This window comes from Erythrolamprus reginae, chromosome 4 (genome assembly GCF_031021105.1).
Source record: "Erythrolamprus reginae isolate rEryReg1 chromosome 4, rEryReg1.hap1, whole genome shotgun sequence".
In the NCBI taxonomy this organism is placed as follows: Eukaryota; Metazoa; Chordata; class Lepidosauria; order Squamata; family Dipsadidae; genus Erythrolamprus; species Erythrolamprus reginae.
In genome coordinates this window covers 26,187,934-26,210,479 of record NC_091953.1, presented here as the reverse complement: position 1 = coordinate 26,210,479, position 22,546 = coordinate 26,187,934, and the positions used below count along the sequence as shown (strand labels likewise).

The following is a 22,546-nucleotide window of genomic DNA, read 5'->3' as shown; positions in this document are numbered from 1 at the left end:
CATGTGGCTGGGTGGGAGAGGCTTACTGATCAAGATAAGTTTTCAAATAGGTGCTTGGACTCTTTTTTAGTTGATTAAGTCACATTATTTGAATAGCCACAAAAAGGACCAATAATAGACAGCATTATTTGTTGAGGTAACATTTTAAGATTTTATACTGAACCCACAAGGTTCGGTATGATAACAGATTAGGCAAGTAGCTCAATTTTCTTGAATTGCTATAAAAGTTCAGTTCTAGATAATGATTAAAATGATTAAACCATTTATGGGTAAAAACATACTATTTAATTATTTCCTATTTTAAAAGTAATTAAGGATCATACTAAAGTACTAGTGAAGGAAGGAGAATAAAAGAACTATTAAGTATTCAATAAATAGTGCATAAATTTACTACCCCCACTGTGTGCCCCCCCTCCCCGTCACTGTCCATATAGTCTAGTTTTCCCCTTGGGAAAACTAATTGTCCACCCCTGATCTAGCCAGTAAACAATTTCATTGTTTTAAATGTTCTATAATTTTAGAATGGTAAGCCTTTCAATGTCACTTGGTTGAACTGAGGAGTTATAGAAAATCGAAAAATGAATTTTTGGAAGGTAAATCCATCTGGTTCAGTTCCAAGCTCAGAGAAAGATGCTGGAGGCTGATTGGAAAGAAAGTTTATTGATTAACAGAACCACCAGGTTTTCTGGTTCTTGGTCAGCTGAACAAATGGTGGATTGAGTGGATGGATTTTTATTGGTTTCTGTGACTTTGAAGTTTGAACTGTTCTGGGATTGGTGCAACAACAAATGAACAAATAAATGAAAACACTTTCACTGGTTAATGTAACAATAACATCAAAAGAGTTGGAAGGGACCTTGGAGATCTTCTAGTCCAACCCCTTACTTAGGCAGGAAACCCTACACTACTTCAGACAGATGGTTATCCAACATCTTCTTAAAAGCTTCCAGTGTTGGAGCATTCACAACTTTTGGAGGCAAGCTGTTCCGCTCATTAATTGTTCTAACTGTCAAGAAATGTCTCTTTAGTTGTATCCTTGTTTAATTCCCACCCGTTTCTTCTTCTTCTAATCTCAGGAGCTTTGGAGAATAGCTGGACTCCTTCTTCTTTGTGGCAACACTTGAGATATTGGAACACTGCCATCATGTCTCCCCTCGTCCTTCTTTTCAGTTCCTGCTACCGTTCTTCATATGTTTTAGCCTCCTGTTCCCTAATCATCTTTGTCGCTCTTCTCTGCAATCTTTCTAGAGTCTCCACATCCTTTTTGTATCATGGCGACCAAAATTGAATGCAATATTCCAAGTGCGGCCTTACCAAGGCCTTATAGAGTGGTATTAACACTATATGTTGTTGTGGTTGGCTCTGGCCCAGCTCCTGCCCCAGGGAATGTGGAGGTGTATGCAGGGGAAACTTCAACATGTCATAGGCCTGTGTTATTGCCGACAGAGTCAGTTCAGAGTTTAGTTTCCTCAGACGAAGAAGAAGGTGGGAGTGACTTGGAAGAGGGGGGCTTGGCACACAGCCCAGGCAGTCAATCTCCATTATCTTCCATTGATTCGGATGAAGACGTCTTGGACCCACGCAAGCACAGAATTATGCGTAGAAGAGACATATTACAGGAGATAAGAGAGGCCACCTGTGTTTGGGTGGGGCTCCAGTAATTAGGGCTGCTACTATAAATAGCAGCGTGTGGGTTTGGCCGTTGTGGAAGAGTATCTGATCACAGTTCTTCAGGAATCGTGTGTTGCTGTTTTCTGGACTTTGTTGATTTTTCACGCCTTTGAAGCCAAAGCAGAGCAACGTGTATGTGTGTGTGTGTCTCACTTTGTTGGAAGAAGAAGGGGTGTGAAGTTTCTTCACAGCTGCTAGCTAAGTATTTAATGACTGCTTAAGGGAAATTGTACAGACTACCCGGTTGTTTTGGGACGAGTGCTCTTTGCAATACAAAAAGAATGCTTAGTTTATTTTGAATTTTGTGATAAAGAACATTGTTTTGAATTTTCAAACGTGTGCGTGTCTGAAATTTGTACCCTTGAATTTTCGGGAGGCTCCTACCAGAGAGCCCGGCAGAACCAGGGCCGATAGGGCGGTACTACTGGTAGTGGCGTCAGGGGCCCGGCCAAATTGACAAATAGGGGGGGCCCGGATGGTTTTGCCGGCCCCCTGGTGCCCGCAGTAATTTGTGCCCAGTGAGCAGTGCCGACGCCGAGCTCCAGCTCCTCGTACCGGCCCTCTCTTGGAGCGCGTGGCGAAGGTAGGAGGGAATGAGGGTTGGGTGGCTGGGGCGTTCCCTGTAGCTGTAGGCTGCGCATGCCTTAGCCAGCGCACCCCAAAAGGCCCCCCCGGCCCCGCACACCCTTTTCCAAGGGCGCGCACGCCACGGCCGCCCCCAGCCCCCCTGCTCCTCTAGCCCCCTCGCGCCCCTGGCTACTCGCCGCTGCCCCCCGCATGCCCGCCCACCCACCCGATCCACCTCTCTTTCTCCTCCGCCGGCCAAGGTTTTTCTTGTCAAAAAAAAAAGAAAGAAAACCTTTGCCGGCTTTTTTTTTTCTTAATTTGAATGTTCCGGGCGGACTGGCAGGGACATTGAAAATCACTTTCGTCAGCGTCCAGAGAACGAGAGAGAGTGAGAGCGACAGAGCAAGATAGAGAGAAAGTGAGGAAGAGAGAGAGAGAGAAAGAGGGGAGAGAGAAAGAGATAGCAAGAGAGAGAGAACGAGAGAGAGAAAGAGTGAGAGAAAGAAAACAAGAGAGAGAAAGTGAGAAAAAGAGAGAGAGAGCAAGAGGGGGAGAGATAGAGAAAGAGGGGGAAGAGAGAGAAAGAGAAAGAAAGAAAAGGAGAGAGAGAGATGAGAGAGGAAGGAAGAGAGTGAGAGAGAGGAAGAAAGCAAGATGGAGAAAGAGAGAAAGAAAGAAAGAGATGAGAGAGGAAGGAAGAGAGTGAGAGAGAGGAATAAAGCAAGATAGAGAAAGAGGAAGGAAGAGAGAGAGAGGAAGAAAGCAAGATAGAGAAAGAGAAAGAGAGAAAGAAAGAAAGAAAGAAAGAGATGAGAGAGGAAGGAAGAGAGTGAGAGAGGGCTGTGTTTGACCTCAGAGGGCCGGGGGAGGGCTTGCCCAGGGTGTGTGGCCATGGTGGGCATGGCACGGGATTTGGGGGCAGTAGTTTTAAAATGGCGGGGGGGCAGACACTTAGGCTGTATGGGGCCTCAAAATTCCTGATGGTGGCCCTGGGCAGAACATATGTGATTTTGATTATATCCTTCTGTTAAATGCAGCCTAGACCTGTGTTGGCTTTTTTGGCGGCTGTAGTAGTACTAGTTTCCTATAGATCACTCAAACATGGCTTCATTGGCTAATCTTCAGTCAGCAGAGTCACAAAACAGAAACATTGCCATGATGGTGAAATTCTTACTGCCTCAAGACTCATATATATATTGTTGTGATTCCGTCTGAGGCCCCTCAGGGAACGGCTGATCCTCTGCCGGCTTCCTGCTCAGAGGGGGAGGATGAGGAACAGGAGGTTCAGGCAGACGGGGAGGAGGAATCTCAGGCTGAGGGAGAGGGAGGACAGCCAGAGTCCCCCTCGGGGGAGCTCTCCCCAGCAAGCAGCCTGGATTCCTTAGATGAAAATGCACAAGCAATCATAGATCTCCGGCAGAGAAGAGCAACACAACGAAGGGGACAATTAGCCAGGTACTTTCAGCACTAAAGAGGCAACAGCTGGGTTTGGGTGTGGTGCTCTCTGGAAAGGCTGAAAAGGCAGACCCACCCTTCCTGGCTTGTGGAGTATTATCTTTGGGAGTCCTGGGACCTGGCTGTGATCTTTGGCGTCTTGGAATTCTGGTTTGTGACTTTGAATACTGAAACCTTGGGGGGGAAAGGTGTGGGTCTTATTCTCTACAGTGGTGGGTGTGCCAGCAAGAAGTCTGCTGTATTGTCTGGCCATCAGGACTCTGCTGTGAAGTCTCATAGCCTGCCTGTTGGGAAGAACAGGTTTTTCTCTGTGTTTATTTTTCAAACTATAAAGTGCTTTTGCTTTTACCAACGTGTCTGGCTGCTTTTTCCAGTTGGTGTTGAAGTCTGGGGGCACCCAGACAGAACATATATAAGCAAAATTCAGGAAGAAAGATATGAAGCAAATGCAAAGCTCTGTTCCTTCTGCACTGAAGTATAAATCCAGATTTGGATTTCTGACGCTGATAAGGTCAAGGAAAACAACTGTCTAAATGCTTTAAACAGTTCTCCTATATTTGTCTCTAATTAAAGTCTTAAACGTAAACACTTGAAAAAAAATAGCAAGCACGATTTCCAATTCAAGACATGTATGTCTCTTGAGAACTGACCTTTACCATTGATTCTTTGCATTTTCGTCTGTAAGTAACAGTGTGAAATCAAGACGTATAAAAATAAAACATTGCCAGCTTCCAGCTTGTGCTTTGATTGCTGATTTTCTTTCACAAAATCACTTGTAATGCAGCATTTTATGAGATCTGACAGGGCGGCCACAAGTTTTCCAGATCTTACATAATGTCAAAAATTGTATCTGCCCTTTTTTTTTGGCTGATTACATTTTTTTCTTTTTCACCCCTTTCCATAACATTGCATACTTTAAAAAAAAAAAATACATACCGTATTTTCCAGAGTTTAAAATGCACCTTACTTTTGGAGGAGGAAAAAAGAGGGGGGGGGGGGAATCTGTCTACTAGGTATTCATCTGGCCAGCATCCTTAGTCTGGTCAGCTTCAGCTTTTATCCCCTGGTTTGGACTATTTAAAATCTTATCTGGAGTGAGTAGCGATGAAAAAAAGCCTGCAAAGACTTAGCACTGGAAAAAAAATCTTTGGAGAGAGTAGCAATGAAAAAGCCTGCAAGCTGGGAAGAGCCGGGAAGATTGTTAGGCTGGGAAAAAAAAACCTTCTTCTGCGCAAGTAGCAATTTAAAAAAAGCCTTCAAAGACTTAGGGCTGGAAAAAAACTTCTTTGGAGAGAGTAGCAATGAAAAAGCCTGCAAGCCGGTAAGAACGTTAGCGCATGTGCAGCAAATAGGATCCTGCCTGAAGGCACTCACATGAGCGAGATTTTGGCAATTTTCACCGATTTTTTTGCTTCTGCGCATGCACGGAAGCAAAAATATAGCTGAAAATTGCCAAAATCTTGCTCACACGAGTGTCCTCATGCATGAGTTTGCTTGCTGCGCATGTGCAGAAGCCAAATCCTATGCTGATGGTCATGTGCATGCCTGCCTGATGCCTGCATACCTGCGACGGCCTTGGAGGGCGCACCGGTAGCACCGAAGACAGCAGTCCTTTGTTAGATGGGATATTTGAATCCCACCGCTGCCTGCAATGTTGGTATTGCACCCATCACCAGCCTGACTGGTCCACTGAAGATAGATAGATAGATAGATAGATAGATAGATAGATAGATAGATTCATTCATTCATTCATTCATTCATTCATTCATTCATTCATTCATTCATTCATTGGATTTGTATGCCGCCCCTCTCCGCTGACTCGGGGCGGCTAACAACAGCAGTAAAACAGTATAACAAAATCCAATACTAAAACACAGTTAAAAACCCATTATATAAAAACCAATCATACATACAAACATACCATGCATAAAATTGTAAAGGCCTAGGGGGAAAGTGTATCTTAGTTCCCCCATGCCTGGCAGCAGAGGTGGGTTTTAAGCAGCTTACGAAAGGCAAGGTGGGTGGGGGCAATTCTAATCTCTGGGGGGAGTTGGTTCCAGAGGTTCAGGGCCACCACAGAGAAGGCTCTTCCTCTGGGTCCCGCCAAGCGACATTGTTTGGTTGACGGGACCCGGAGAAGACCCACTCTGTGGGACCTAACTGGTCGCCGGGATTCGTGCAGCAGAAGGCGGTCCCTGAGATAATCTGGTCCGGTTCCATGAAGATGAGTTTAACTAACATTTTGCTTTAATCCTTCTAACAGCTTTGTAATATAAGCCTGATCATCCTTATTCTGCCAATCAAAAGATCAAGTATGCAAAAATTAAAAAAGGCTTAAGGCAAAGTGGATGGCAGAGCTGAGATTACATCTAGTAAGATCCCTGCTCTGTTGCTCAGCCAATGAACCAGCGCACTGTCTCCATCTGAACATAGCATACTGCTGAATTCAGGTGTAATTTTTCCATCTCTACAGTGGTAGCACCAGATTGGAGTTATATTTTCCACATGCATACACTTGCTCTTAATAAATTTGCAGTGGGAATGACTATCTTTGACAATTCGAAAAGTCACCATCTGTATGCATTGGGATTAATTAGAAATAATGAACAGCCACTACAGCTGCTAGTGTAGCCTACGTCTCTTTTTCTAGCACTGAATGCCAGAAAGTTGCCAAGGTGCTTCTGTTACTCCAGTGCCTGAGAGTAGCTTCAAGACTCCAGTGCCTTGAGCAATGCAATCTCAATTCTGTGCATTGGTTATTATTTCAGAAGTAGTTACTTGGGTGACTACTTCTACAACCGCCACTGTTCCCATCATCTTTTGTTCTGATTGGCAGCTCCCCTATCTGCTCTTCAAATCCAACAGACATAAATACCAAGAATAAATAAGAGAAGAGGTAACTCTGCAGCAAAGTCTATTCTGAAATTCTTTCTGAACCTGAAGTCAGTCAGTTATATGTCAAAATATGATCACATGAAAGAAAATCTACTGACTGTCTAAATTTTCTATTAAAAAATATGGTATTCACAAGTAAGTGGCAGATCTACCCAACAGTAATCCATTTCATCTTGGGTTTTTTCAGAAAATGTCCACTGGAGATTATTTTAATCAGAATTGTAATCAAAATTTAATCAGAATCAAAATAATCAGAATTATTTTAATGTAGCTTTCTCAGCCTGGGTCAGTATCAATATTATATTATTTTAAAAGTATTTTTGTTAAATAGCAATGTCATTAAAAAAATAAAATAATATAATATAATAATCCTGATTTTTCTTTATTAAATAAGACATTTCCCATTGCCAGTCAAACTTGACACTCAACACAAAGAGAAGAGTTGGCATCAATTCTGAATGTAATCTATTAATTCTGAATATATGACACAAGCTGGGATGTAATGAAGAAACATTCAAAGGAATTGAACACAGCAACAGTCCTATTTAACTTTATTTTGTACAGGATGTATATGAGGCTACAGAAGTTTGTTTTTTACTGAGTACCAAGGAAGACTCAAGGATTACAGATCTGGAACTAAGGTATCATGCTTTGTGGCCCTTACAATTCCATATATGTTCTTTAATTCTATAATGCATTCAATCAACTTTTGGAGCAGCAATAGGAAAAAAAACCCTCTCCAAGTACTTCACGCGCTGAAAAATAATTTTCAGAATTGTACACAAGGGAGAGTTTCAATGAAAACATCAAGAGTATAGTCCACTTTTTTGGCGAATGTTATTTTTGAATTGTGTTGACACAATACAAGGCTTTAAATGAGGGAAAAGCTGCTTATATAAATACCACTTATTGTAAAAAGAGCAACAGCTAAAATAATATCTACAATTTCCACAGAAAAATAGAAAGAAGGAAAGTAATTACATTGGCTAAAGCAGAAAGCTTTGTCCTTGTTGTTAAGAAAACTGAGCAATTGGACGTCCACTATAAGAAATATAGTTCAAATGAATGCTTAGGGGGGTTGTTATTAAGTCCTCCCTGAAGAATACAACTTGTAAGTCAACATGAAGCTGATTTCTTAGCATTAGAAAAACACATCATAAACATTTTAAGTATCAGCCAATATTCTAAAGGTCTCCAAAACATTCTAAAAAGAAAACTGTTAATATCCCCAAGAATTTCCATAAATTTTTCTAAAATTCTTCAGCAAGTACTCAAATCTACGCATGATAAAATGTTAACTGTTTCCTAACATTTTTCAGGGTTATCTTTAGTTAATGAAAAAATATAGTGTGCAAATGAGGGACATATTTATAATCATATAAAGGGCCTTTTCAAGAATTAAATAAATATCTATACTGTATACTGTATTTGACATCTTGGTAATAGACTCTTATCTATCATCTACATACAGTGATACCTTGTCTTACGAACTTATTTGGTTCCGGGATGAGGTTTGTAAGGTGAAAAGTTCGTAAGATGAAACAATGTTTCCCATAGGAATCAATGGAAAAGCGATTAATGCATGCAAGCCCAAAACTCACCCCTTTTGCCAGCCAAAGCGCCCGTTTTTGCGCTGCTGGGATTCCCCTGAGGCTCCCCTCCACAGGGAAACCCCACCTCCGGACCTCCGTGTTTTTGTGATGCTGCAGGGGAATCCCAGCAGCGCAAAAAGGGCGCTTCGCTGGCAACGGAAGTCCGGAGGTGGGGTTTCCCAGCGAGTGGAGCCTCAGCGAAATCACAGCATCGCAAAAACACGGAAGTCCAGAGGTGGGATTTCCCAGCGAGGGGAGCCTCAGCAAAATCACAGCATCGCAAAAACACGGAAGTCCTCGAAACCCCACCTATGGTCTTCTGTATTTTTGCGATGCTGTGATTTCGCTGAGGCTCCCTTTGCAGGGAAACCCCACCTCCAAACTTCTGTTGCCAGCTAAGCGCCCTTTTTGCATTGCTGGGATTCCCCTGCAGCATTGCAAAAACATTGAAGTATTGATTGTTTTTCAATAATGGTGGGATTTTAATTTTGGTTTTAACTATTAGATTTGTACTATACTGTTATTGTTATTGTTGTTGTGAGCCGCCCCGAGTCCTTGGAAAGGGGCGGCATACAAATCTAATAAATAATAATAATAATAATAATAATAATAATAATAATAATAATAATTATTATTATTATTATTATTATTATTATTAGTGTTGTGGTTGGCTCTGGCCCAGCTCCTGCCCCAAGGAATGTGGAGGTGGATGCAGGGGAAACATCAACATGTCATAGGCCTGTTTTATTGCCGACAGAGGCAGGTAGTGCAGTTTCCGAAGAAGGTGGGGGTGACTTGGAAGAGGGGGGCTTGGCACACAGTCCAGGAAGCCAATCTCCATTATCTTCAGTCGATTTGGAGGCGGACATCTTGGACCCACGCAGGCGCAGAGTTATGCGTAAAAGAGACCAATTGAGGATATATTACTGGAGATAAGAGAGCCCACCTGTGTTTAGGTTGGGCTCTAGTAATTAGAGCTGCTGATACAAATAGCAGTGTGTTGGTTTGGCCATTGTGGAAGATTATCTGATCGCAGTTCTTCAGCCTTGCTGTTTTCCGGACTTTGTTTGTTGATTTTTCACTCCTTTGAAACCAAAGCAGAGCAAAGTGTGTGTGTCTCACTTCGTTGGAAGAAGGAGGGCTGTGACGTTTCTTCACAGCTGCTAGCTAAGTACATAATAATAATAATAATAATAATAATAATAATAATAATAATAATAATAATAATTTATTAGATTTGTATGCCGCCCCTCTGTGAAGACTCGGGGTGGCTGATTAAGGACTGATTAAGGGAATTGTACAGCCTACAAGGTTGTTTTGGGACGAGTGCTCTTTGCAATACAAAAAGGGTGCTTTGTTTCTTTTGAATTTTGTGATAAAGAACATAGTTTTGAATTTTCAAATGTGTGTGTGTCTGAAATTTGTACCCCTGAATTTTCGGGAGGCTCATACCAGAGAGCCCAGCAGAACAATTATTATTATTATTATTATTATTATTATTATTATTATTATTATTATTATTATTATTATTATTACTATTATTCCCTGAAACCTCCAGAGGTCAAAACAGCCTTCCCCAAGGCCAAAAATTAGCTGGTTAGTGCATGCATGGACGCTGGAGCTGACATAGTGCCCTCCAATATGGCTTCATGTCCCGCCTGTGCCATAGATTTGCAATCACAGCACTAGACTGTAGAAAACTTTAACTTGCTGCCTTTCGACTATATCCGGCTACATCTTTCCATCACTTCTACCAGCAGGACAAAATGTACAATAATGATGCTGTCTGGAGTGCTCAATAATCCAAGAGCATCAGGGTGAAAAGGTTTGCTGTAGCTACCCAAACGGTCTCTTTTCACTGTTACAATTTATTTAAATTCTCCAACCTGAGTCAAACAGCACAAATTTAAAACCCTCCTATAAGCTAATAAATTGGGCACAGGAGAGATGGAGCACATTCTGCAGATCCAAACTTGCTCTCGCACACCGGGGAGCCGATAATAAGATGGGAAAATTTGCATACTGCTACAGTCTTATCTCTCGTTTTGTTCGAACCGAAAAGTTTAAGAAGCTGTATTTTTTTGAGAAAAAAAAGTCACGTGGCAAGAATCACACGGAGCAAATTGAAAAGCTTTAAGATGATTCACGCTAGGCAGTCGAGGTTAATAATCTCAACTCTTGCATTTAAACAAAACCGGCTCGTGTTTTGATTGTGATTTGCAAACAAGCCTAACCACCACAACATTTTCCTCTAATGATATTGTCACCACAGGTATACTTTATGGCGATCTCTATGGAAAGCAATTTTGCCCCCTCCCACCCAGGGCCTCCAAGGGAGAAGAATAAATGACTATGAGCAAGCAATGTTAGTACTACCATGGGTTCTTCGTGTGTCAATTCCCAATGTTTTCTAATAATCGCTCTTCCCGGGGAGGAAACTTACATGCAAATTCCGCAATCCCGCCCCAGTAGCTTGTTATGTATTTGACAGCAGACCTTGAAATGTTATTTTCCTACCATTGTGAGATTAAGACCCAAATTAAATGGAAAAAATAAATCAAATGTTTCTTTGCTTTTTGTGCTATGCAGAGCAAAAGCCTACCAAATAGCCAGTTTTTATGACAACTTATAGCCTGAAAAAATAATTGTTTAAGCAGTTATCACTGAGTTTGCAATTCACGGTTTATTGTTTTGTGACAAGTCTGTTTCCATTTCTATGTCAGTCACTTCCCGATCACTTAAAGAGATAATCCAACTGCCTAAATTAGTGGTTCTCAACCTGTGGGTCAGGAACCTTTTGGGGGTCGAATGACCATTTCACAGGGGTGGCCTAAGACCATGAGAAAAGACAAATTTCCATGGTGTTAGGAATTAAAGCTTCTATTCTGGCACCTTGGAATATATTTTTACAATCCAACCAATCAGGGGTTTACAGGAGGAGGGTTTCCTCTGACCTTCCTGCCAATCAGCTTAAAGCTCTGTTGGGAGAATTGGAACTTGACTTATGGTTGGGTTCTTTTAAACCTGAAACTTCTTTTTAAAAAGAAGGGAATTTTTTTCCTTATACAGTGATACCTTGTCTTACAAACTTAATTGGTTCCGGAACAAGGTTCTTAAGGTGAAAAGTTTGTAAGACAAAGCAATGTTTCCCATAGGAATCAATGGAAAAGCTATTAATGCGTGCAAGCCCCAAACTCACCCCTTTTGCCAGCCAAAGTGCCTGTTTTTGCGCTGCTGGGATTCCTCTGAGGCTCCCCTCCATGGGAAACCCTACCTCCACGTTTTTGCAATGCTGCAGGGGAATCCCAGCATCGCAAAAATGAGCGCTTCGCTGGCAACGGAAGTCCGGAGGTGGGGTTTCCAGAGAGGGGAGCATCAGTGAAATCGCAGCATCACAAAAACACCAAAATCCTCGAAACCCCACTTCCGTACCTCTGTGTTTTTGCTATGCTGCGATTTCACTGAGGCTCCCCTCGCTGTGAAACCCCACCTCCGCACTTCCATTGCCAGCAAAGCGCCCATTTTTGCGCTGCTGGGATTCCCCTGCAGCATCACAAAAACACGGAAGTCTGGAGGTGAGGTTTCCCATGGAGGGGAGCCTCAAGGGAGTCCCAGCAGCGCAAAAACGGGTGCTTCGCTGGCAACGGAAGTCTGGAGGTGGGGCATCCCAGCAGTGGCGGTGGGTTTGTATGGTGAAAATAGTTTGTAAGAAGAGGCAAAAAAATCTTAAACCCCAGGTTTGTATCTCGAAAAGTTTGTATGACGAGGCGTTTGTAAGACGAGGTATCACTGTATATTCATTCATTCATTCATTCATTCATTCATTCTTATTTATTTTGACTTCTATGCCGCCCAGTCCCAAAGGGACTGCTGCTCAGACACTATACTTTTCTGCCCACACCGAAAAAAAATTAGAGGGAACACTGTTCCAAGCAGGAAACAATAATGGCTGTCAAACTCGCGCCTACTAGAAAGGAGAAAGTATAAATAGTTACAACTGCCCGCACTTTCTCCAGCTACTCGCACCTAATTGATTAGAGTACTAGCAGAGTTATCGTTCCGACAGACTGCAAATAAAACAGTTTCGTTCCAACGCGCTGCCCCCTATTGCATTCTTTACAATATGCATCTCTGCGTCTCCGACACATGTACCCGTGAGATTTGGCTTTTGTGCAGGCACAGGAAACAAAATCTCGTGTGAGGATGATCGTACAAGAGAGATTTTGCCATTTTTCAGTGGTTCTTTGCTTCCGTGCATGCTCAGAAGCAAAGAAATTGCGGTGGGAAATCAGCAAAATCTCCCGCGCAAGAATTTCCTTGCACGAGATTTTGCTTCCTATCTATGGTGGGCCGAGTACTCTGCCAGAGAAAACGGACTCCTGATGTTACATTCTCAGACTGAAGCACATAGGCTTCAGTCAGGTCCTCTATTCTGGAGGGAAAATACTAACTGCTGAGTGGCTAGACTGTCTGGCAGCTCCAGTAATGGGCTGCCAAAATTTTTACTGTCACACTGTGGGTGTGGCTTATTTTGTGTGTGTGGCTTAATAGACATGGGACTGGGTAGGAGTGGCTTGCCGGCCATGTGACCAGGTGGGAGTGGCTTGAACACTCATTATCGTTCAAGAGAACTGTTAAATCTTCAACTTAGAAACCTTAACAGTGTCACTCTCTGGGGTGACAATTTGCTTCGTGTTTCTCGTGCTCTCCTTCCTGGGTCGTCCCCTCCACCTCAGGCTGGTGCTGCCAGAAGCATAAATGCTGCCAGCGCCGTTTCCACCCATGCCTTCTGCTTGCGCCTCAGGCAGGAGGTGGCCACGTGAGGCTGGAGGGGAGCTGGGCAGGAGAGAGGGAAGCTTGGTCAAGGCCAGGAAGGAGGAAAGAGGAAAAAAGCGAGGAGCACAGACACAGCAGCAGCAGAAGGGGAAAAAAGGAGAGACCAGTAATCCAGGAAGTGACAGCCGCCGATCAGCTGGAGCTGCGCACACATCTTCATTTCCACCAGTGGAACTGCGTTCCACCCCATCCTGCCTCCTACCCACCCCTGGGCAGCTCCCTATAAAAGGGCTGGCTGTTAGAAAGGGTTGTAAATAATTGCCAAATAAAGAGCTGTTGTTTTGACGCCACTTCTGTCTGTCTCTTCCATTCACCCTATCTAACACCCAACCTCTGTTTTTGGCTGTGATGGCCTCCTGCAACCTTCTGCCAGTGAAAACAGAGTTCCGTTTTTTCTGGCAGAGGTACCACAGTTCCGGTCCTTCGCTGTTTCTATGATGGCTCTGTCGTCCAGATCTAAGCACCCCTTAGGCTTGAATTTGACACCCTAGACCTAGATTCTACGCAAGTCTTTCTATGCTAAAATTGCAGATTCCCGTATTCAGGCTTCCACTGAGAAAAAGTTAGTTAATGCCTGCATTTTTTCTCTCCATTCTGCACAGTTTGCAGAGGCATTTTGGCCAAAGGCAGCTGGACATGATGTTCAGACTTCTAAAAATTTTCTTTGGAAAAAAGAGAGATGAAAACATTGCCCATATGCACTTCTCTACAGCTGATTTTTGTGAACAGATAGCAGAAATTGACATTTTTGCAGCCGCTTACAGATAAAAGTTGTAGGCTATATTGCGGTCTGAACTGCAAATGCAGACTTTCATGGACTCGTGGTGTGATCAAATCACATCCTTTTAATCACTTTGGAGTTTATTTTTTGTACTGCTACTTTAAGAACGAGAATCTTCAGAAATGCAAGCCTGCAAATTTCTGGATGGGTTTTTCTTCAGCCCATTTAAAAGAGAAAGGAAACTATGTCTTTTCAGCTTCACAAGATCTTTATTTATTTTGAAATTTTAAGCAATATACAGCAAAGGAGTGGGTTTTTTTAGAGTTGTTTTCAAAAGGGTTTAAATGCTAAGGCTTTGTGAAACTGCTTTAAGGGAAGTCTTTGAAATTAATTAGAAAGAACATCATGTGAGAAAAACCTGTTTTGTTTACATTTGAATGCAAAGCAAGACTTTGAAGGTCAATTACTAAAAGCACAAGAAGATTGCTTTAATGCAGTGCTGCTTAATTATTTTTTGTTATGCCCCCCTAGGAAGAAGTAAACATTTTGTGCCCCCTCCCCCCCCCAAAAATTCTCTGTCAGGACGATTGTTTGCAACATGTTTTCCCTGAAAAAGCTCAAGCGGCTTATCAGCGTGATTGGGGTGTGATGTGTTTAAGTGACGCCTTAATTTATTTGGCTTCATTATTTTTATTATTATTATTATTTTATTATTTATTGGATTTGTATGCTGCCCCTCTCCGCAGACTCGGGACAGCTAACAACAGTGATAAAAAACATGTAACAATACAATTTAATAAAACAACTAAAAACCCTTATTATAAAAAACCAAACATACACACAAACATACCATACATAACTTGCAATGGCCTAGGGGAAGGAATATCCTAACTCCCCCATGCCTGGCGACAAAGGTAGGTCTTGAGTAATGAAAGACAAGGAGGGTGGGGGCCGTTCTAATCTCTGGGGGGAGTTGATTCCAGAGGGCTCGGGCCACCACAGAGAAGGCTCTTCCCCTGGGGCCCGCCAAATGACATTGTTTGGCCGACGGGACCCGGAGAAGGCGAACTCTTTGGGACCTTATCGGCCGCTGGGATTCGTGCGGTAGAAGGCAGTTCCGGATGTATTCTGGCCCAATGCCATGTAGGACTTTAAAGGTCATTACCAACACTTTGAATTGTGACCGGAAACCGATCGGCAGCCAGTGCAGGCTGCAGAGTGTTGCAGAAACGTGTGCGAATCTAGGGAGCCCCACGATGGCTCTCGTGGCCGCATTCTGCACGATCTGAAGTTTCCAAACACTTTTCAAAGGTAGCCCCATGTAGAGAGCATTGCAGTAATTGAACCTCGAGGTGAGTGACTGTGAGCAATGACTCCCTGTCCAAATAGGGCCGCAACTGGTGCACCAGGCGAACTTGGGCGAACGCCCTCCTCGCCACAGCCGAAAGATGATGTTCCAATATCAGCTGTGGATCAAGGAGGATGCCCAAGTGCTGTCCACTGCCAACATTTTTAGACACAGTAAACATACCAGTACTTCCTCGTCTCCCACCGTAGTCACAGTGAACCCAAGCGCTACATAAGCTTCGTCATATTTCCTTTTATTTTTGTTTTCAGTAAATTTCTAAGTTTTATGCTAAAGAGGTGAAATTAACAAAGAAATCTAAGACCTATACCAGTGATGGCAAACCTTGCAGTCGCAGGAAGAGTAGAAGGACCAAAGTGAGGTGCAAAGAACTTGAGACCCGACAAATCTGTTACAATAACCATGAACAGATGTCAGTGATCCCTCCCACTGATAGACAACCTGCTCTCATGTCATGTCAGTGCACAGGTGGGATGAAGATACATAAGGTGTTTAAGACTGATACCTGGCTGTCCGTCTGTTTGTCTGAATATTTCTCAACTTTAGTAATTTTAAGATGTGTGGAGTTTAGTTTCAGAATTCTTTCATCCGTCCGTCCGTCCGTCCGTCCGTCCATCCATCCATCCATGCCATGCCATGCCATGCTCTTCAATTCCATTCCATTCCATAGCGGATTGCACTTACTGCTGCTACAGGTGTGCTATGCGCGCAGCTTCAGGTCATGATGTGCGCAAAAATGCATTCCAGTGTTTTTGCTTCTGCGCATGTGCAGCAAAATCTTGCAAGTGGATGCGTATGTGTATGAGATTTCAGTGGGGTTTTTTTGCTTCTGCACATGCGCAGAAGCAAAAAATCACCATAATGTCTCTTGCGCGGGCGTCCCCTTGCGAGATTTTGCTTCCTGAGCATGCACAGAAGCAAAAAAACACTGGGACATACAGGCGCGCATGCCAGAGACCCGAAGCTGCATGTGCAGCTCAACTTTTACTACCAGGGCGGCGCCCTTATCTGTACTGGTAGTAATCCAACACTGATTCCATCCCATCCCATCCATCCATCCATCCATCTGCTTATAATTATAATTGGAAAGGTTGAGAACCACTGCTCTAAGTACTGTGCCACCATGGTTCTTATGGATTAGGAACATATTCCGCATTAGGATCTCTGATGCTACATTTTTTTAAAAAAAAACTCCATCTGGAAGCTTTTTCCATTTCCCCCCCCCTGAATAATACAGTTTTGACTCTTTCCCTAACACAATTAATTAATAGTGACATGAACAAGCCAGAAAACAAAAAAAGCAACTGAGAAAATTTGCACCTAACAGCTACTCTTCTAATTAAGAGCCAATACAGGCTAAATTAGAAACAGCAATTAATATTTCTGAGTGGGCTAACTATACATAGTATTTGACATATTACCAATCAACAACTTCCCAAAACTCCAGCAAGAAGGACCTTAGGTTTCCCACCCTGACAAATTTCAGTCTCATTTAATTTGTGTAAGCGTTCTTAAACTCCTTGAACTTTCTCTACACAGTCTGCTGTGTGCAACAGAGAAGTGTGATGGCACCAACAGGCATTTGCATGTATTTGTACTTTGGCTATTTGTATTTTAGTAAGATGCTAAGCTCAAAGGATCTGGATGATTCCGCCAATTATTAAATCTATTATGCAAGTGAAAGAAAGCCCTTGGGATTGATTGTGGCCTACTTCGTGTTTTATTTCTTGCCATTCATTTGAAATTAACATAAACACTGAAAGATTTAGGACTCTACATCACTCAAAAGCCTCTGGCTTTTATACAAGCTGGCATCCTGGATTTGAACCACTTGAAGAGTGATAACAGTTGCTTTGAAATTGAGATGGTTCTCAGAGACTCCAGTCTTCAAAGAGAGGAGCTGACATTTCAAAACCCCAACAATCCTTGCTTGTGCTCTCAGTTCATGGAACGTATAGATTCCATAATGTGACTACTCAGTGTCATGTGCTTATTCTGTACTTAATCAAATAAACACGTTTTCTACAGAAAAATAGGATTTGAGGTGAAAGTTCAATTGAGTTCTTGATGTTATACATAGAGGGATAAAAGCCTTGTTTCCCCTTAAACCAATGGTTCTCAACCTTTCTAAGGCCACGACCTTTAATACAGTTCCTCGTATTTTGGTGACCCCCAACCATAAGTCTAGCGCCAATTCTCCCAACCGAACTTTGAGCTGATTGGCAGGAAGGGCAGAGAGACGCCCCCACTGTAAACGCCTGATCGGTCGGATTGTAAAAATATGTTCCAAGATGCCAGAATAGAAGCTTTAGTTCCTAATACCAGGAGAAATTTGTCTTTCCCCAGGGTCTCAGGCGACCCCCATGAAATGGTCATTCGACTCCCAAAGGGGTCCCGACCCCCAGGTTGAGAACCACTGCCTTAAACCATAGTATGCGGAAGCAAGAAATCTACTGTGCTTGATTGAATCTGTTTTGAAAGTACAGTGTTCCCTCGATTTCCGTGGGTTCAAACTTCGCGGAAAGTCTATACCATGGTTTTTCAAAAATATTAATTAAAAAATACTTTGCGGGGTTTTTCCCTATACCACAGTTTTTCCCACCCGATGACATCATATGTCATCGCCAAACTTTCGTCTGCCTTTAAAAAATATTTTTTTAAATAAACTTTAATAAATAAACATGGTGAGTAATAATAAGAATGGTTGCTAAGGGAATGGAAAATTGCAATTTAGCGGTTTTAAGTGTTAAGGGAAGGTTTGTGATACTGTTCATAGACAAAAATAGTGTATTTACTTCCGCATCTCTACTTCGCGGAAATTCAACTTTCGCGGGCGGTCTCAGAACGCATCCCCCGTGAAAAGCGAGGGAACACTGTACTTCCTTTATTTGTGTCTATGTTTACGTCAGTGGTGGGTTGCTACTAGTTTGACCCGTTATGGAGAACTGGTAATGGCGGTGCGAAGCTCCACCCATCCAAATGGACATCATCAAAAAATGCTCTGCATAGTAGCAAAGGTAAGAAGTACCCACTACTGTGTGCCCATACATAGAATATTTGCATACAAAAATGGTTGTGAGATGTGTTCTTCAGCAACTTTTAGAGAAAAATCCTATGCAAGTAATTTATTATTAGGAAATATTTATCTAACATTATGTATGTCATAAAATTCAGCAGCAAACAAAACCAATAGCAAAGGTAAGTGGAACCCTCTACTGGTTTATATGTATGCCCATACATAGAATATTTACATAGAAAAATGGTTGCAAGATGGGTTCTTCAGCCACTTTTAGAGGAAAATCCTATGCAAGTAATTTATTATTAGGAAATATTTATCTAACATTATGTATTTCATAAAATTCAACAGCAAACAGAAATATGCTCTTAACACACAACAAGGAGATTGAGTATTCTTCTTTACTGCTCTGCAACAGATACATCTGGAGTGAAAAATCAAGTTGTCTGACTTACGATTGGCTGTCTTGCTTTGATCGCTCTGGACTCTGTCACTTGATTTGCTTGAGATTGAGGAGACACTGGAGCTCCTGACAAAACCAAACGTGGCGAGTTTAGCTGGTGGCAACCGTGAATAACCAGGAGGGCGAAGTCCGGACTGACAGGGCTTTGGGAGATTCGATTTTGTAGCACTTGGGCTTGGGCCTTTTTTAAGATCAGCTGGAAAATAAAATAAAATTATTGCATGCATTTTTTTAAAAAAGTTGAGATATATTGTTGGATCTTGTCAGAAGAAACAAGAATGGCATTGAAAAGAAAACTATCCCTTGGAACGTCTTGACCATCCCAAATTTATATGTACTATGCTGTACATCCAATATGTAAGACAATTTATTTAGTAATAAATGTTACATGGCCACCCATCTCACAAGAAGTAACTCATAGAAGATTGAAACATAGAAGATTGACGGCAGAAAAAGACCTCATGGTCCATCTAGTCTGCCCTTATATTATTTCCTGTATTTTATCTTAGGATGGATATATGTTTATCCCAGGCATGTTTAAATTCAGTTACTATGGGTTTACCAACCACGTCTCCTGGAAGTTTGTTCCAAGCATCTACTACTCTTTCAGTAAAATAATATTTTCTCACGTTAATTCTGATCTTTCCCCCAACTAACCTCAAATTGTGCTCCCTTGTGTTCACTTTCCTATTAAAAACACTTCCCTCCTGAACCTTATTTAACTCTTTAACTCTGGACAGCATATAGCAGTGATGGCGAACCTTTTTTTCCCCTTGGGTGCCGAAAGTGTCCATGCACACACTATCATGTGCCCACACCCATAATGCAATGATCCTCCCACATGTCCCACCCACTGCACATGCGAACACAACCCCCACTGTTTTGGCCTCACACCCTAAAACAGCAGCGGGAGGGGGGGGAGCCTCTTTCCCCAAATGGAGCCGTGAAAAAAGTTGAATTCCAGTGTAGGAAATGATTTGAGATTAAAACTATCAATTCTGTAGTATCCTTATGCATACTATATCTGGAATAAAGTATTACTTGCATGGACCATGGTTAATTATTATTTGCCTATAGGCATTTCATTACCCAACTAGGTAACATCATCAGTGCTGTTAAGTATGGGGTTTGTTCCCTGTTTAAATATATCAGCTTGCTCTGCCTGTGTTGGTGAGGATGTGGTTTTCTCCTTGGTAGTTCTTGATTTCTTTTTTACCAAGAAAATGGCATCCTCACCAAGCTACTATATCAGAGTTTGTTGCATAAATCAAATCCAAAAGCACACACGGATGACTGATTCAGATGGATTCATTAACTTCTTTATATATATAATAATATATATATAATACCGCAAGTAGTTATTTCCAAGTAAACACAAGGCAGGAGAGAGTAGTTAATTTCATTTCACAGTTCAGAGCAGACAGAGTACAGAGTGGGCTGAGCCATGCCCAGCCATCTACTTTAAGTTTCAGTTTCAATTATCTGCACAGACTCAGACATGTTTAAGCTATCATTGGCTGTCTTAGTTGTTAAGCCTATTCATTGGCTGACCTTGTTACCATGTGTCTCCTAGTTCTTGAATATTTTAATATACAGTGATACCTTGTCTTACGAACTTAATTGGTTCTGGGACGAGGTTTGTAAGGTGAAAAGTTTGTAAGATGAAACATTGTTTCCCATAGAAATCAATGGAATGCGTGCAAGCCCAAAACTCACCCCTTTTGCCAGCCGAAGCACCCGTTTTTTGCGCTGCTGGGATTCCCCTGAGGCTCCCCTCCATGGGAAACCCGACCTCCAGACTTCCATGTTTTTGTGATGCTGCAAGGGAGTCCCAGCAGGGGAATCCCAGCAGCACAAAAACGGGTGCTTTGCTGGCAACAGAAGTCTGGAGGTGAGGTTTCCCAGCGAAGGGAGCCTCAGCGAAATTGCAGCATTGCAAAAACACAGGAGTCCTCGAAACCCCACCTCCAGACTTCTGTGTTTTTGTGATGCTGTGATTTCTCTGAGGCTCCCCTCGCTGGGAAACCCTACCTCTGGACTTCCATTGCCAACGAAGCGCCCGTTTTTGTGCTGCCGGGATTCCCCTGCAGCATTGCAAAAACACGGAAGTCCAGAGGTGGTATTTCCCATGGAGGGGATCCTCAGGGGAATCCCAGCAGTGCAAAAGCGGGCGCTTCGCTGGCAACAGAAGTCCAGAAGCGGAGCATCCCAGTGGCAGCGGCTTGGGTTTGTAAGGTGAAAATAGTTTGGAAGAAGAGGCAAAAAAATCTTAAACCCCGGGTTTGTATCTCGAAAAGTTTGTATGAAGAGGGGTTTGTAAGACAAGGTATCACTGTACTATATATAAACAGGGAGCAAATCAAGGGAATACAAAGGACTCCATAGTTCAACCCTGAGCTACATATATTATCTTCTACCATACTTTTAGTTTTCCTATTTGAAAAGGCACATGATACAGCTATTAGAAAGTGCAGAAGAGGGCAGCCAAAGTGATAAGAAAACCTCAAACATCTTCTTCATGAGAAATTGCCAGAATATCTGTGACTCTTCAGCTTATACAAAGGCTGACTATGGTGATGTATAAATGCCTGCATAGTGTGGAGATAACTGACAGAGAGAAATATCTCTCTCTAAATAAAAGACCAGGGATCATCCCAAAATATGCTGATGACGAACAATTTGCATACTTTTAAAGGGAGATTAAATTCATAGGGGATATGAATCAAATGTACCGTGTTTTTTGGAGTATAAGACACACCGGAGTATAAGGTGCACCTTAATTTTTGGGAAGGAAAATAGGGAAAAGAATCTGCTTACCAGGTATTCATCTGGTTAGCATCCTTAGCCAGCACATTATTTTATCCCCTGGTTAGGGCTTTAAAAAACTTTATTTGGAGAGAGTAACAATGAAAGAGCTTGCAAGCCAGTAAGAGCTGGGAACATTATTAGCACCTGGAAAGAAACATTCAGAGCAAGTAGAGCAATGGAAAAAACCCTGCAAAGACTTAGGGCTTGGAAAACATTTTTCGCAGAGAGTAACAATGAAAGAGCTTGCAAGCTGGTAAGACCTGGGCACATCGTTAGCATCTGGTTAGGGCTGGAAAGAAACTTATCCAGAGCAAGTTAGTGCAATGAAAAAAAAACCCTGCAAAGATTTAGGGTTTGGAAAAAAGCCTTTGCAGAGAGAAACAATGAAGATCGTTAGCAGCTTGTTAGGGTTGAAAAATAGCTACATTCAGAGTATAAAACGCACCAGCCTATTTTAGGGAGGGAAAAGGTGTGTCTTATACTTCAAAAAATATGGTAACCTTCAACATTGGAGTGGTATGGGAACAATAATAGGAAATATGTATCTTGTGAACATCACAGACAAATCCAGTGGGGAGGAAGAAAATGCTGGATTAAAATGGACCTTGATCTAGTCCAGCAAGGCTAAATGCACTAGAATACATTAAATGAATGGCAGGACCATTATGACTAGGCTGTTGCACCTGTTATGAAAGAAAGTAAATGTCAGGCAAGGCAAATAATTTTGAAGCATCCCCTACATGGAACTGCATTTTTTCAGTGACAGTTCAGTAAAAATTTAATATAAGCTTCTAACAAAGAGTTACAGCGAAGGCACTTACTATTTAATAACTTCGTTCGTTAGAATTCCCCAACCATCTTTTCAGCAGTACTGAGTGCTCACATATTATATTTATTAGGTGCACACAAATAATTGATCTGTACACTCTTAAAATTTGCATATAACATTCAACATTTTATGTAAACTCTTCCTTCAGGGTGGCCCTGACTTGGTTAGCCTTTTGTAAAGCTTTAAAGATGTCGCTATGCGCCCAAGCCTGAAGTCCTGAAAGTGTTAGGGGTCCTGTTTCTTGGTAGCACTGTTATTTTTTAGGTAATTATTATGGCAATCTTCTCTTGTTGAGTATTTTTCTTTTTTATGTGTTTTTATGATATT

At 42.1% G+C, this 22,546-nt stretch overlaps 1 protein-coding gene across 2 annotated transcripts in view; it reads right to left on the bottom strand.

The window, feature by feature from the left end:
* MTUS2 (microtubule associated scaffold protein 2) overlaps positions 1–22,546 on the bottom strand; it is a 375,450-nt gene that overhangs the window by 196,040 nt on the left and 156,864 nt on the right. For both annotated transcript variants that reach the window (XM_070749864.1, XM_070749865.1), the window contains exon 4: positions 18,575–18,778. In XM_070749864.1, coding sequence (XP_070605965.1) covers positions 18,575–18,778 — 204 coding nt within the window. The remainder of the gene's footprint in view (positions 1–18,574; positions 18,779–22,546) is intronic.